This window comes from Aythya marila (genome assembly GCF_965140915.1).
Source record: "Aythya marila genome assembly, chromosome: 16".
Classification (NCBI taxonomy): Eukaryota; Metazoa; Chordata; class Aves; order Anseriformes; family Anatidae; genus Aythya; species Aythya marila.
The window spans coordinates 2,868,471-2,882,945 of NC_139057.1; the positions used below are offsets into that span (position 1 = coordinate 2,868,471).

General features: G+C 39.6%; 1 protein-coding gene across 2 annotated transcripts in view; it reads left to right on the top strand.

Annotated features, from left to right (window-relative positions):
* Positions 1-14,475, top strand: part of DIDO1 (death inducer-obliterator 1) — a 51,705-nt gene that overhangs the window by 23,408 nt on the left and 13,822 nt on the right. For both annotated transcript variants that reach the window (XM_082773236.1, XM_082773237.1), the window contains exons 8-12: positions 11,071-11,524; positions 12,423-12,582; positions 13,230-13,346; positions 13,561-13,668; positions 14,260-14,395. In XM_082773236.1, coding sequence (XP_082629362.1) covers positions 11,071-11,524; positions 12,423-12,582; positions 13,230-13,346; positions 13,561-13,668; positions 14,260-14,395 — 975 coding nt within the window. The remainder of the gene's footprint in view (positions 1-11,070; positions 11,525-12,422; positions 12,583-13,229; positions 13,347-13,560; positions 13,669-14,259; positions 14,396-14,475) is intronic.

Consider the following 14,475-nt stretch of genomic DNA (forward strand, 5'->3'; position numbering starts at 1 on the left):
TCTTGTAACAGCGCCTCCCTGCTCAGAATTGCTTACTTCTGAGCATTGATGATATAAGATACTTAAGCTGTCTAGTTCAGACATCTTTGGTGTCTAAGCTCACTCAGTGGACTGAAGCTCACTTAGAGGAGGCTAAGGGTGGGATTCTTCCATACACAGTATTTCTAAATATGGACTCTGTTCCCAGAACTTAAAGCCATGCTCTGCAAATCCTTATTTATGTGACTTAAGGCCCTTGTTAAGTGAACTTAACATGATTTGCCAAATTACTCTGGAATACTTTTTCCATTAGTCAGTATATCATGTTTCAGGCATGCATTTATTTTATACATCTACTGTGTACTTGTCAGATACAATGTTGTTCTTATATATGACAGTTTTAAATTGGAGAAGGAAGAAAGTCACCTCATTTCTAAAATTGTTCTTGGTGGCGAGGGCATATAGCAAGTATATTTAAATACACACCTGACCACCAAGCCCCTTTTTTTTCTCACCCGCTCTGTTTTGCATTCAAAAAAAGAGGTGCAAGTACTGTGCAGTTAATAGCAGCACATTTCTGTGTCAAAGGCTGATTGCATTGTCTTCACCAAAGAAATACTTGAAAGACATCTGGATCCAAATCCTTCCCAACATCTCCAGGAAACGTGAATTGTTTTTTTCTCTCAATTTTTAAAAGAAGGCAGAATACTTAATATTTAAATTGTGCAGTCAAGTCTTACAGACCACTCTTAGTGTTTATTTTGCAAAAGATTGTTAGAGAGGGAATTGCATCTCACGTTTCAAATGTGGTGGGAATGCATCTCAATTTCCGATAGCTTTTTTTATAATACTAAAAAAAACATTCTGAAGGAGTTGGAAAACTCTTTCTTTCTGCTGTAATTACAATTAACCAGAAGAAAAGGCTTTGGCAAGCTATTGAGTGATTTTGCAAAGCAGAGCACAGTGCTGGCAGATTGGGAAATGCCATTGAAGAATAGTAAGTTTCTCGGCTGCTATATACAAAGAGTGGGATGCACACACAAGGCATTGGTTTAAAGAAAAAAGTTGTGTGCAATGCTTCTAAATTCTGCATTAAACTTCTGCAGGAAAAACTTCCAGTAGCAATTCAAAAAACTTTCAAATGAAAGCTCTTCATGTGGGTAAGGGAATGCTTCAAACATTCACCTTTTCCCTTGTAAAAATAAGTGGTTGGACCGCTTGTTGATGGAAAGGTTTGTGTGTGTTTGAAGCAGTTGAGTTCAGGTTTTCTGGTTGATAGAAAAACACTTGGAGAAGAGACTTCCTATGTTTTTCAGTTTTCAACTGTCAAATAGAAGGCAGCAGCAAATACATCACCAGTTTAAGATAGAAAATGAATCTAGAAGGAGAGGAAGATGATAGGAGCTTGCAGTATCACAGTTTTTAAACTAGCCAGTCATAAGCACCAAGCATTCATGTTTGTGCTTGAAATCTGTTTGAAATTTAGCAGGCTTATCCTGTTAGACTTAAATAATCAGCTGACTATTAAGTCAGGTGTTAAAGCAAATCTTAACTACCTGTGTTTATTGGTAAAACTAGTTAAGTGCACAGGGGAGTAAACAGGTTTTATTAGGTAAACACATCTGATGTGTATTTTTTTTCTTACTGTTCTTGTGGTAGAACTGGTTGAGTAAAAAGCTTTTTGTTGCCACAAACTTCTGTTTAAGTAAACAGCTAAACAGTATGGGCTCATAGCCATCTATTGTCTGATTTTGAACTAGTATTTGATAACATTGTTAATGAGCGGGACTTTAAGGGGAAGCGTTCCATTAAGAAGATAAAAGTACAGTATTTGCAGTGCTCCCCGTTTCACAGCAGTGAATTAGGGAGAGACAGCTTAATGCTGCCACCTGCTGGAAGTGAGGAGGTGCGGTTTGGAGAGCCCTACTTCTGGTGATACAGTCTTGGGTTTTGCTACCCCTTCAATTTTCTTCATTTCTTGTGCAGTTCAGCTTTTTCTGTGTCTAAGACCTTTTGATAATCTGAATGATGTTTTCTTGTATAATTAATGATCCCACATTCAAAGGGCACTCGGACTGCTTTGTTCGTGTATACCTTCAACAAAATACGAAGACTTAAGCATGGCAGTGCACTCATACTAGGAGCCCATAATCAGAAAATGTGATGTGCATACAAAAATGATAGGATTATAGCATACGTAATTCATGTATTTTTCCTTCTGTGATTTTTATAATACAGTACCAAGACTGGAAAGAAAGAATGTATGTGACTAAAAAGAGTACAGGGGGAAAATGTAGTATACTCAAGACCAGAGGAACTATGGCTCAGGAGGTAGAAAGCTGTAAATACCACTGTGGAAAGAAAAAAGTAAGGCCATTTCTGCACACAGATTGGTGCCGGTTTAATGCTTACCTTCAGACAAGTTTGTACTGGCTTAAGTTGTGACTCCTCAGTTTAGCGAGTGCGAGTGGTTAAACTTGTATTGGTTCAGCCGAACTATTACAAAAGTATTTTACTTGAACTGAGGAGCTGTTCTTAAGTCATGAGCCAGTTTGATTGCAAGGACTGACGGTTGTTAAGCTTGATGCTTCTATTTCAGTGGGAACACTCCCCTGTAGGATAACTTAGCGCATGCTAAGTTCCAAATTACTATAAATGATTTCTAGTACTTGAAATAACACTTTGAAAGCCAAGGTATCTTTACTTAATGCTGTATCTATTCTATGATGTAGACCCATTCTAAGAAGCATTAATTATTGAACAGTACCAAGGGAATAAAAAAGGACTCTTAATTTTATGTTAGTAGCGATTTTCTGGTACACCAGGCTGCTGTGTATGTGGTCTAGGCTTAACCCTTTATAACTAGGGGAGTTTTTTAGAAAGGCTGCTGAGGGACCAAATAATGATCAGAATATTTGAGATGAATTTGCCAGAACTGAGAAATTCATGTTGGAGTTGGCTTTGACAAGATCACAGAACAGCAGTAGCTGTCATACCACTGCTCCAGTACCGAACTGGGGCTGTGCTGGCAGAGCGGCTGCTGGCTGATCTGAACCCTGCCTACGGAGTGAGGCAGACCAGTAGCGGCTGCTGAAGCCAGCATCCCCTGGGACTCAGCCTATAAAAAGGAGCAGTGGCATCCCTGGGGAGCGATTGTCAACTCCTGCCTGTGAACTACTGGAGCTCCCCTTCTCAGCTCTACCAGGTATGTTACGTCTGTCCTGTGGCTGTGTGCCACATGAAGATTTTTGCCATGTATCCTAAGTTAGGAAGGCTGGTCCCTGCTGCTGGCATGTTTCCTGTTTTGCCTTTCAAGCATCTGACACCCCTGTGGTGCTTGGAGGACAGAAAGTCAGCAGGCTTGCCATCATGGATACTTGGTTTCAGAGTGAGGAACTGTTACAGAAAAGAAGGGTTGGGGATGGGGAAGAAACGTGGTACAACTTACAGATGCACTATGACTATTAGGGTGGTATACCTCTTGTCACTAAAACTGAAAGTGATGAAAGTTTGATTAAAAAAAACCTCACCACCCTCTACTGCTGTTTTGCTTTCTTTTACTAATACTACTTTAGCTCTTTGAACTTAATTCACGGCATAGCCAGTGAAAAAGGTCTTCCCATGCTAGTCCACAAATAAAAGGCTTTTTTTGAGGCGATCTCTTGCACTTTGGAGTCAAGTTTTGCTGCTGATCTTGGTGATGGTGGTTCATTGTGTTTGATCTGTACCGAACGTGGAACGTGAAGATGGCCTATCCCTGCAAGGAGTGATGTTACCAATCCGTAAATGGTTCTTGAAAATACGGAGCCCTCTTCTTACTTTACAGCGGACGGTGCCTCTCTTTCCCTGAGGAGTGGCATAGTTGAAGTTGTAGTCATCTAATGCGGATAAGATGAATCAATGTCATTTCATATAGATTAAAACAAAGCTTTGCATGGCTAAACTACAGATTTGCATGAGCATAGCTACAGTGTTGGCTCAAATGCCAACAAATCACGACTACAGAAGAGACCCTTGTCTCGAAAGTTTCCCAAATTGATTAATTTTTAAGGCAGACTTGCTTTCTTTGTATGCCTGCTTATAGAGGCTTGGCGTACAGAATCAGTTTAATTATGAACTGCGCATTGTGGAGATTAGAACTGATAGAGGCTTTTGGAAAAAAAAAAAAACAGGAGGGCAGGAGGCACACCTCTTAAACATTAGTGTTGGGTAATAAAGTTTGATCTGGTACTGAAAGTGGAAACGGATAGACTTCTCCACACTGTTTCAGAGGCATTTAACAGTGAGAACTAACACCGAAACGTGTTTAAGAGTAGTTCAACGCTTTTCAGTGACTTAGAACTAACGCTAAGCTATCTCTGAGAGAAATTACAAGCCTGGCAAAAATAGAATTCAGGAGAGCAGCAATTGCACAACTGGAATAGAAGCGGTTACAAACTACAGCTCACCTTCACGGCCTTGGGCACTGAATGCTCAGTGCCACAAGAGGGTGCTTCAGTGGCACCTAACAGGATTGACTCTTCGACAAGTTTCTGAGGCTCTGAGATTGCAGGCATGCATCCCAGCAGTGTGGCTTTGCAAAGGCTGCTCTTGAGGAACGTCACTGAACTGGTAAGTAACTTCCATTGTAAGAGTGCTTTGTAACTGACACCGACAGCACCAGCTCACCCGTGTATTTTCTTCAACTTAGCTGATGCATCAAAAGTTTCACTTCAAAAAAAAAAAAACAAAACAAAGCAACAATGGGGGGGGTTAAAGTTCTGTAACTGCCACTTCATTGGGGTGGAGAGATTAAATTCTGCTCTGCAAAGATCATTTCTGTCACTAATCATGCAGAAAGGGGTCGTGAGAGAGGTTCCTATAAGACTTGGGCTAAGTGGCAAAGAGAAGCTGTTGGGAAAACAGTTCTAAATTTGGCTGAGGAGTCCTGCCTACCCCGTTTCAGCAGTTTTACAAAGGTAAACTTGCTGTTCCTAAAATCACTGATTAATTGGGGCAGTGTGTTTTAATCTCTGAGCTAAGAGATCATCCCTTCTGGGATACATGTCAAAATGAGCTGCCCTCACCTTCTGTAACGATCAGACAGGACAGCTGCAGCATGCTGGAAGGACTCCACAGAAAAACTGCTGGTGCAGCTACTGCCTGCCTCCTGTGAGTGAGAAGGAGCAGCAGGACCATACGAAACTTCACAGCACCAAGTCACAGGCCAATTTCCAAGTGACGCTCAAAGTACTGTTTGTGTGTGTGTGTATTCCTAAGCAGTTTATTGCTTCTGGTGCACTGCTCACACCTGTATCCCAATCAGGTGTTTAAGCTATTGTTGAGGCCAGTGCTGTTTCATATCTTTAGAAATGAGCTTGTCTCAAAATACATAATTGCTCAGCCCTGGCTGGCCTTTACACAGGCTTTCCGAGAATACCTTTTAATAGGTATTTTTGCTATTTGAACACCTACAAGGCTACACTAGTATCGTGAATTTTGCTCCCTGTAATTTGACTTTTTTTCAAAAGGACATCAAATCCTTTCAGATGTAGTAAGTGATCCACTTCAAAGCGTGAATCACAAACAGCTGTGTGCTGCTTTTTAGGTTTTATTATTGTGGAATTTTACAAAAATTCTCCGATTGCTTAATGTTAACTCCACCTGCTCTCTTACTGTTGCTGCCCCCAAGAACTTGCGTGTAGTGCATACATCTGCTTTCTAAATCTTTTTCTAAAATTCTTTTATTTTGGTGAGGAAGGGGGGAGAATTAAAATTAACTGTAGAACCCACGCCTGCTTCAGCAGCCTCTGTGCTGTGGGGCTGTAAAGGCTCACAGATCCGCAGGACTCTTCTGAAGTGCTGGCTTGGTGAAGTCCTCCCCTGCGTCACCGCTTTGTGAAACCGGAAAGTTCTGTGCAAGCTGAATGAGATGCACCCATCATCCCGTCCTCCCTACGCTTCCTTGAGGGAATTTTATCATGGGAAGAAAAAACAGATCAGTGTGGGCAGGGAAAGAGAGGAAACAGTGAAATGTTACGACAATATTAGATACTAGCGTCAATAGTTTCAGTGTACGAACAGCATTATGCCATGTTTTTTTTAATTCTGTAGGAAACTTCTCATAAGTACTCTGTAACGAGCAATCAGCTTGCATGACTGCAAGATACATTTCACAAAATTCCTTAATGGTGTTCTGAACTACTGTTTGTGACACTTTGTCGTTGCAAAGTTGTTTTTTAAATCTGAGTCTTACAGACTCATAGCAAGACGCTCTTCAAGTACAGTTACCTGTGGTTTATCTAAAGCACAGTTTACAGCTTGAGCAAGAAATGGAATTTCTTTAAAGAACTGTAATCTAGATAATTGTAAATTTAAGCAAAACTGAATAGAACACTTCCAGTGTCTAAAAACTGGAATAATTAGTGTCTCCAGCAAAATAACGCATCAGAAATGAGAACTTAAATAGAAGTAAATAGAAGCCGTGAATAGGGTGGCAGGTATTTTGAAGTGGCTTTCCAAAGCTACTTTTCTGGAGATTGAGGTGGAAAGGAAATGTTATGTAGAAATATTCTGAAGAGATCAGAAGGAAAAACAAAGTTCCCTTTGGGTAATTTACTCTCTGGTGGCGTGGTGCAAAAGGCAATCTCCCCGTGTAGGTGAGGGATTACCATGCAAGTGTTTCCTGCAAGTCCTTCACACACAACTGAACAGCGATACACTGTGGAAATCATTCTTGAGTTCTACCTCAGCAACCATCAGGCTTTCGGCTGGTTCATCTGTAATGCATCTGTAACGCAGCAGATAATGTGGCAGTTCTGTACCACTTAGAGAAGTTTCATTCTTAGCTACATGTTGTAATATTTGGCTGAGCTTTAACAGGAATTCCCTTAGGGGAGGGCTTCTGTATCTGATGACATCTAGTGGAAGAGATTATAGTTGTTATTTAGTGAGCATACCATAGCAATGCTATTTCTTAAGCCCTACAAAGAATGTACTTTTTTTTCCTGCCTGAGTATTCGCTGGGTCTCACTCTGGAACTGAGCTGACTCACGAGCTCCATCTGTACCTCACGGTCTTTTAGCCCAAGCTCCCTTCAGTCAGTAAGAATCCTGTTGCTGTCCTTGTTGAGCAGGCCACAAGACAAAATGGGGATAACTGGAATCCATTCGGGGTTTGGTTTTGTTTTAGTACTGTTGCTAACATCAAGCCCAAGGATTCAGAAGTGCTGGGTAGAAGAGTCACCGGATTCTTCCTTCTGGCGCTGATCTGTCTGTGGTGAAACTCCTGTTAGGCTGAATAGGCTGATGTTCTGGAGTTGTCTTTATCCTTTTATGGTAAAATACCAGCTTAAGGGCATTTAATATAGGTACGCTGGAGCTACTGATAAAAAGAACTGGAAACATCACTGTACGAAATACAGCGACCACTGTATGTATTAGGCATTGACTGCGTCTTCAAGCTGTTCGTGAACTGCAAGGCAAAGATTGGAGAGAATACCCGTTTGTTGCGTGTCCCATCTGTTTGCTGAGCGACAGTGACATCTGTGCAGAAACTAAATTCCACGTATGTTGGTATACTGCTCTCTGAAAAGAGTACTCACTTCTGGTAACTTTTCCAAACACGCACCAGAAACAGCGCCCATCAGAAGATGGTGCAAGCTGGGGGCATGCTCGCCTTGCAGCTGAGGCAATGGACTGGTGAGCTGCTGCCAGAAGAGGCAGTCATGCTACTTCCCCTGTGCTCTGCTGTGTGCTCCTGCCCTCCTGTGCATTGGATACAAGACCTGTGCAAGGACAGCGTGAGTTGGTGCAGCTGGATTGTCTGGCAGAACACTAATCCTGTCAGTAAACCAAAAAATCTGCCAGGGCCGATCCATTTTGTCATAGTCAAAATGGGATGTGAGGGTGTTTTCTTGTTTTTTTTTTTTTTTTTTGTTTAAGATGAGGTACCTCTGTCAAAGGTTGTTAACATATGTAGGATGTAAGTACCTTCGATACTTTGTCAAAACACACACACCACTTCACTATCCTTCAAATGTAGTGAGGTGTCCTGCAGATTTGAGAAAGTACTTCACAGGTGTTCTGAAACACCGAATAGCCTATGTAGTGTAGGTATCTTTTACTACATGCAGAATCCCTGCCATCAAGTAGTTAGGTAGACAGTTGTAATTATAAAGTAGTATTTTAGTTTGTGAGACTGTTAGACTTCCACGAGGCTGAAATATCTGCACATTTTCTGTTGGCTAAAGAAGCATTGAGTTATGTGCTCTACTGTAGAAACATTTCAAAATAGCCATGACGTGAACTGTCAGAATAAAGGATGCTTGTGCATCTTTCTTCTTGAACCTGTACTGATGCTGCTGCCTATCAACCCTGGGAACTTCAATCTACCTTTGTGCTAGTGCCATTTATTTATTTCTTTATTTTATGTGTATACAGTTTTACTGTGATATTGCCATTGAAACACAGGAAGGTTTGGGGCACGGATATATTTTTTATATACACAATATCTTAACTGCTGTTCTTAGTTCTATCAGCGTGCTTGTTAACTAATTTGAACAGATGATCAAACTATAAGTATGGAATGTAAGCTTAGTATTTCATGTTTTGTACTTCTGCTGCGACCCAAAAGAACTAAAATCATAGCACCGAGGACCGAATTGTACTGTGGTCATTTTGAACCCTGAGCTGTGCTGTCCTGCCGCTCCGTAGTGAGACAGAGGTGCGCTGTCCCACCGGCCTGAAGAGACAAGTCTGGGCAGAAGATAAACCAGGAACCAGAAGTAGAGAAATTCTCACAACCTTATCGTACGCATATTTTGGATATTCATCTTCTAGCTTTTCGAGACTGTTAATTCAAAGTAGTTCAGCTTTTTACCTCAGTGTATTAAGTTCCAGGTGCCTCATTTGACCAAACTGAAAATGTCACTGATAGTTTCTGATCCCTGTTCTCCTTCCTGGGATAGCTCAATGCCTCCTGACAGATAGTGTAAGGTTTGTGGGGTAGGCTTTGGGAGATAATAGAAACAGAAGAGAAGTCAGTGTGAGTCCAGCTCAACATCCCCCTGGGTTTGTGTTCAGTTTGTCAGTACTTGAGACCAGTCCCTAGGGAAAAGTACGGGAACAGTGGGTGAACAAGAAGTTTAATCTATAGTAAGATCTTCACGCTCTTTGGAATGATTTAATGTAGTGTGTTTCATCTTACACTTCAGATAATTTTCACTCAGAAACCTTTGGCAAGGCATCCACTCACAGTGGATCCACATAGCTAGTGCTTCCGCATCCTCCACTTCACTTTGTATTCCAGGCAACGTTTAGCACCCGCTTCTCTGCCTAGCCTTATGAAAATTCAGGTACAGCATCGGTTTTATGGTTCATCTTAACCACCAGCTTGTGTATTGGTGGTGAAACATGCTGGCAGTAAGAGGCAGTGTAGTGCAGCTCGTTACAAGCTTGCGTGCTGCTGGAGGTGCCTACTACAAATGCTCAGCGTCTAACAGAATTTAACGACAGGCAAAGGTGGGAAGGCTGTTTCACTCAGAAATGAGTAGTTGCATTGTTTCTTAGGTAATCCAAATCTTCCCCTTTCTGAGGTGTATTTCTATTCAAGCTTTATGCTGTTAGAGGATTTCTTGAACTGGGCTTCAGAAGGGTGCTCCCTACCTTTGTCCCCCTCAAGTCTGAGGGAAATCGGTTGTTAGACCCTTCCTGATAATGTCTGCTCTCACTGTAGCAGGTATGGAAGACCAAAAGGGTCCGTTCGGTTTGTGGTGAAATTAACCAAAGTTAAATTTCTGCATCCTTCCCGGGAAGCACATAGCTCTCTGCAGACGGGGCTGTGGGACTAATTCTGATTACAAAACCTTGCTAGCTGAAAACATCAGATAATAATTAAAAAATAAAGAAGTCACTAACTGGTCAGTAGTCAAATGCAGATTTAGGAGGAGAAAAAAGACTTTTGGGGAAGTAACTTTAGCTTTCCTAATCAGAACAACTTCATCTCAGGAGTTGTTTCTTGGTTTCCCTCGGAACCTTTGTTTGTGCTGTTACAATAAATGTGTCAGTGGTAGCCCACTGTAACTCTGATCTCCTGTAAATGATATTTCTGGAAAAGTGAAGTGGAGCACATTGCGTTTGCTGGATGGAGAGTGTGTTTTGGCTTATTATGTTTTGCTGAATTGTTCCTGTCAGTGCCAAAATGTGGACAGGTGAAATGCAACCTACAGAAATGCTTGATTTTAAAGTCCTGTGCAATTATAACTTCAGTATATGGAGCCTTCACTTGTAATTTGTAAATTTTCTTGTGCATTATGTGTATTGTCAATATATTGATGTTAGAAAAAACATTAAATGGCAGTTTTGGATATTGTGAATGGAATAGTTGGTGGGAATTAAATAGCCGCAGTTTGAGCAGTGGTTTTAATATTCAATTATTAAATATTATAGTATTAAATCTAGAGTTGAACTGGGAAGTAAATGAGAAGATCTGATAGTTTATAGCGACAGTGTGATACTCATACTAGCAACCAAATGGCTTGAATGTACGTTTAAAATTTTAAGCAATTGATTTGTTGTTTAACTTGACTCTCTTTGCTTGCTCCTTAAAGTAGAAAGTTTGGAGTGAGGATTTCTGCTTAAATGTGAGATATGGGTTGTGTTGCTTTTTTTTTTTAAAGACTTTGTGAAAATGTTTTTTTTTCTTGTTTTGTTTTGTTTTTGTTTTTATTTTTTTTTTGAAGCTTAATCATGAAGTCCAACTCAGGAATCTTTGAAGGTGGTGTCTTTTTTTTTTTTCAAATTTCTTGCATAGCTTGTGACTAAGATTTTCAACCTTTACAACCAAAATGCAACTCTTTTAAACTCTTCAGACAGTCTCTGAGAAGTGCTCTCTGCAGGATCAAAGGCAAATTTCTTCTTAAAAAAGTCAACTTTTACACATTTTTTAAAAAGGCTTTTAAAAAGGCTTTAAAAATGAATGGCTTAAATTATATACTTGGTAGTTCTCCAGAGGTATTTCACAGACTTCCTTATAGGTTGACAACTGGTCTTCATAAACAGGAAGTTACAATGTTAAGTATTTAATACTGCATTTTCTTCTTTGTTTTAACAGCTCAAAAGGAAGAGAAGAGAAACGAAGATAAAGCGACAGAGTTTATAGGGGCATCAAAGAAAGCTATTGCTTCAGCATCTATGGTGGAGAAACATGCATCTTCCCTCACTAAAAATCTTCCAACAAAGAAGTCCCCATCCTTCTCTAGCACATCACTAATGAAGCAGACACTGAAACCTGCTGGGAGTTTCAAAGGTGTAATTCCCAAGAAACCATGGCCTTCAACAGGCGGCGTTCCTTCAAAACAAGCAGCTTTTTCTCATGACTCGCCAGTTTCCAAAAAACCAGCTGCATCCAGTTTGGCTGGAGGACTCAAAAGGCCTTCGCTGTCTTCCGTTTCTACTGCATCTGGAAGTAGTCAAGCAAAAACACAAGCTAGCCCTATCCAGTCGCAGCCCAACTCACAGATTCGACAAAATATTCGTCGGTCCCTAAAAGAAATTTTATGGAAGAGGTGGGTGGGAATTCAAAGCACTTATTTTATATAGGAAGCTACAACTAGAAGCAAAGGGTTAGCCTGCAGAGCTTTGTTTCTTTCTTGCTAAGTGATACTAAGGGATTTAATTTGTGCTAGAAATTACTACAAGTATTTTTAGCATTAGAGCTTTATTAAAAATAAAAAATCTGATGTCAAATAATTGGGCATGTGAAAAAGCCTTTAAAAAAACGTCACTATCCCATTTGTAGTGAGAGACAATGACAGTTGAAGAATCAAATCACAACATAGAAATGTTTATAATGCAGGTGACCTGAAGCTGATATCTGGCAATGGTGGTGTTTGGAGATGTAGGGGTTGTACGAAGCATAGTGTAGGGCTTGCTGAGGCAGAGGTTCCTTCTTCTCCCAAAGTTAGCAACTGTATTTCATTTTTTTTTTTTTTTTTTTTTTAAAAAAAGCTGAAACATTGTCCCACAAATATTAAAGCTCTTGTCAGCTGTCAAGGCTTAGGCCACTGTGCTCTGGTAGTGTCTCTGAAGTAAAAATGCTGTTCACAGTGGAGGGTCTAAGATTAAAACTGAAGTGTTTTAGCTCCCTCAGTAGCTCCTGACAAAAAAACAACAACAAAAAACTAATTACAGTGTCATGAGTAGGAGTATTTGTAAGGACTGACCTGACTTGAGTTCATTAAGGCTGTCTTCCGTGGTCTTCTGTAGACAGTAGCAAAAGGTTGCCAGAGTTGACATTTTGAGGTCCTGAGATAGACTTTGGCTTTGAAATGTGTTTTAAGGAAGTCCTCACTGAGTGAATAAAAGCGTGGTTAACTCCTTCCTCTGAAAATTTAGTTTTTATGAATGCTGCCTGAAGAATTCGTGCCTAACGTAAATGCGCATACCCTTTCTTGTTTTTAACAGAGTCAATGATAGTGATGATCTGGTCATGACAGAGAGTGAAGTAGGGAAAGTAGCACTCAATATTGAAAAGGAGATGTTTAATTTGTTTCAAGTTACGGACAACCGATACAAGAGTAAATACCGTAGCATCATGTTCAATCTCAAGGACCCAAAAAATCAGGTTTGGAATTTACTTATACAGTAAACGTACTGAAATATATTCTGTTTTTTAAATAATACATCAAAATCTATCCTCAATGTGTAGTTTCAAGAGAGAGACTTATGAATTATGCTACAAAAAATTGTTTTAAAGCCATTCAAATATTAAATAATCCAGTTGGATCGCGTGTATTTATTAAGATTGGCCTTTGTAGTGAAATATTTGTTTATTGAATGGCATTCTTAGAAAAAAAAAAAATGTTTTCTTCTGTGACGTTCTGTAGTTTGTATGGGATACTACTTGTGTACATGATAATTTATCTTTTAAAGGAAAAAGAAGCTGGTGCAGATGGAAATAGTGACTAGACAACGTAATTTTTTTAAAAAAAATCTACTATAGATAAGAAACGGGAGTGGCAGTTCATCTCTCGAAATTCCTGTTCAGTAGAATTGATAGTATATTTTATGGTAATATGGAAAATTCATACTTCATGATGATTTCATCATTAGTTTCTGGTTGCTGCACCATTCTAAGTTTTCTTAAGGTTAACTTGCATTTTTAATAGGGAATTAAGAAACCTGAAAGGGTTTTGACAGTTCAGCACTGCAAATCATGTTAGTTGCTTAAGCTATTCAGCATGGCAACAAAGTGTGGTTTGTTTTTTTTAGGGACTTTTTCATCGTGTTCTTCGTGAAGAAATCTCACTGTCAAAACTAGTGAGAATGAAACCCGAAGAACTTTTATCTAAAGAACTGTCTGTATGGAAAGAGAAACCAGCCAAAGCGGTAAGCAATACAATTCTCCAGTGTGTCCTTAGATATGAACTAACAGTAACTTCACCAGCCCTTACCACCCATAATTAATATATGGTTTTCTTCCTAATGAAATATGAATAACGTAAGCTTTTTCTCTTCCACTAGCCAACTGATAAGAAAATACAAAATAAAATTATAAAATCAGTATGCAGACTTCTTACTAAAGTGTTTTTGTTTCTCTCAGATGTTAGAGTCAAGAACCAAATCACACGAGATCAAGAAAGCAGCTGTAAAACGGGAACAAGTGCCAGATGTAAATATGGAAGATTCTCCCCCGGTGTCTGATTCTGATGTAAGTATTAGCTATTGCTTTAGCGTGGAGGTGCCAAGGGAGATAAATGCTAACTAGAGCCTCAAATTTTGTATCAGAAATGCAGGTTGTTTCAATGAGCTGAAAGAATATCACCTAGTAGGTGTGCTATGAGCATTTTCCTTTTGGTTTGAAGGAATGCAACAGCCTAGTATCAGGCATATATATAAGCATGTGCTTCTAAAATATCAGATGATGCGTGTTTTTCAGACCTTTGTCTCAGTTTACAGCAAAATCTTAGCCAATTGTTTTCCCCCCCAAAAATGTAATCAGTATTACAATTCCATATTCTCAGGAAGCAGTTAATGTGATAGTATCTACTTCAGAATTACATGAAATGAAATGAGGACAAATACTATTTGAGAACTCTGTTTGACATGATATTCTTGAACAAATGACAAAAGGGGAAGAATATTTCAAAATTCTATCTTTTTATAAGTGCTGCTCAGAGCAGTAGTTCTGCACAGCCCTTAATATCTTTTTAAAGAACTGGAATTAACGGTTTCAAAAGTATTTTTTTATGATTGAATTTAGCAATCAACCAGAATGTTTCCTGTGTTCATTCACTTCCAGGAGCAGCAGGAGTCAACCCGAGCTGTACAAAATGTAAATAGTGCTCCTTCTCTAGATGTTTTTAGCAGTATGTTGAAGGATACAACAAATCAACATCGAGCCCATCTTTTTGACCTGAACTGCAAAATCTGTACAGGTATCTACTGTGTTGACTTTCTCTGAAGTAAAAGAATTGTTAAGAGCATTGCTTGCTTACTTGTTTTTCTCTTCAGACCT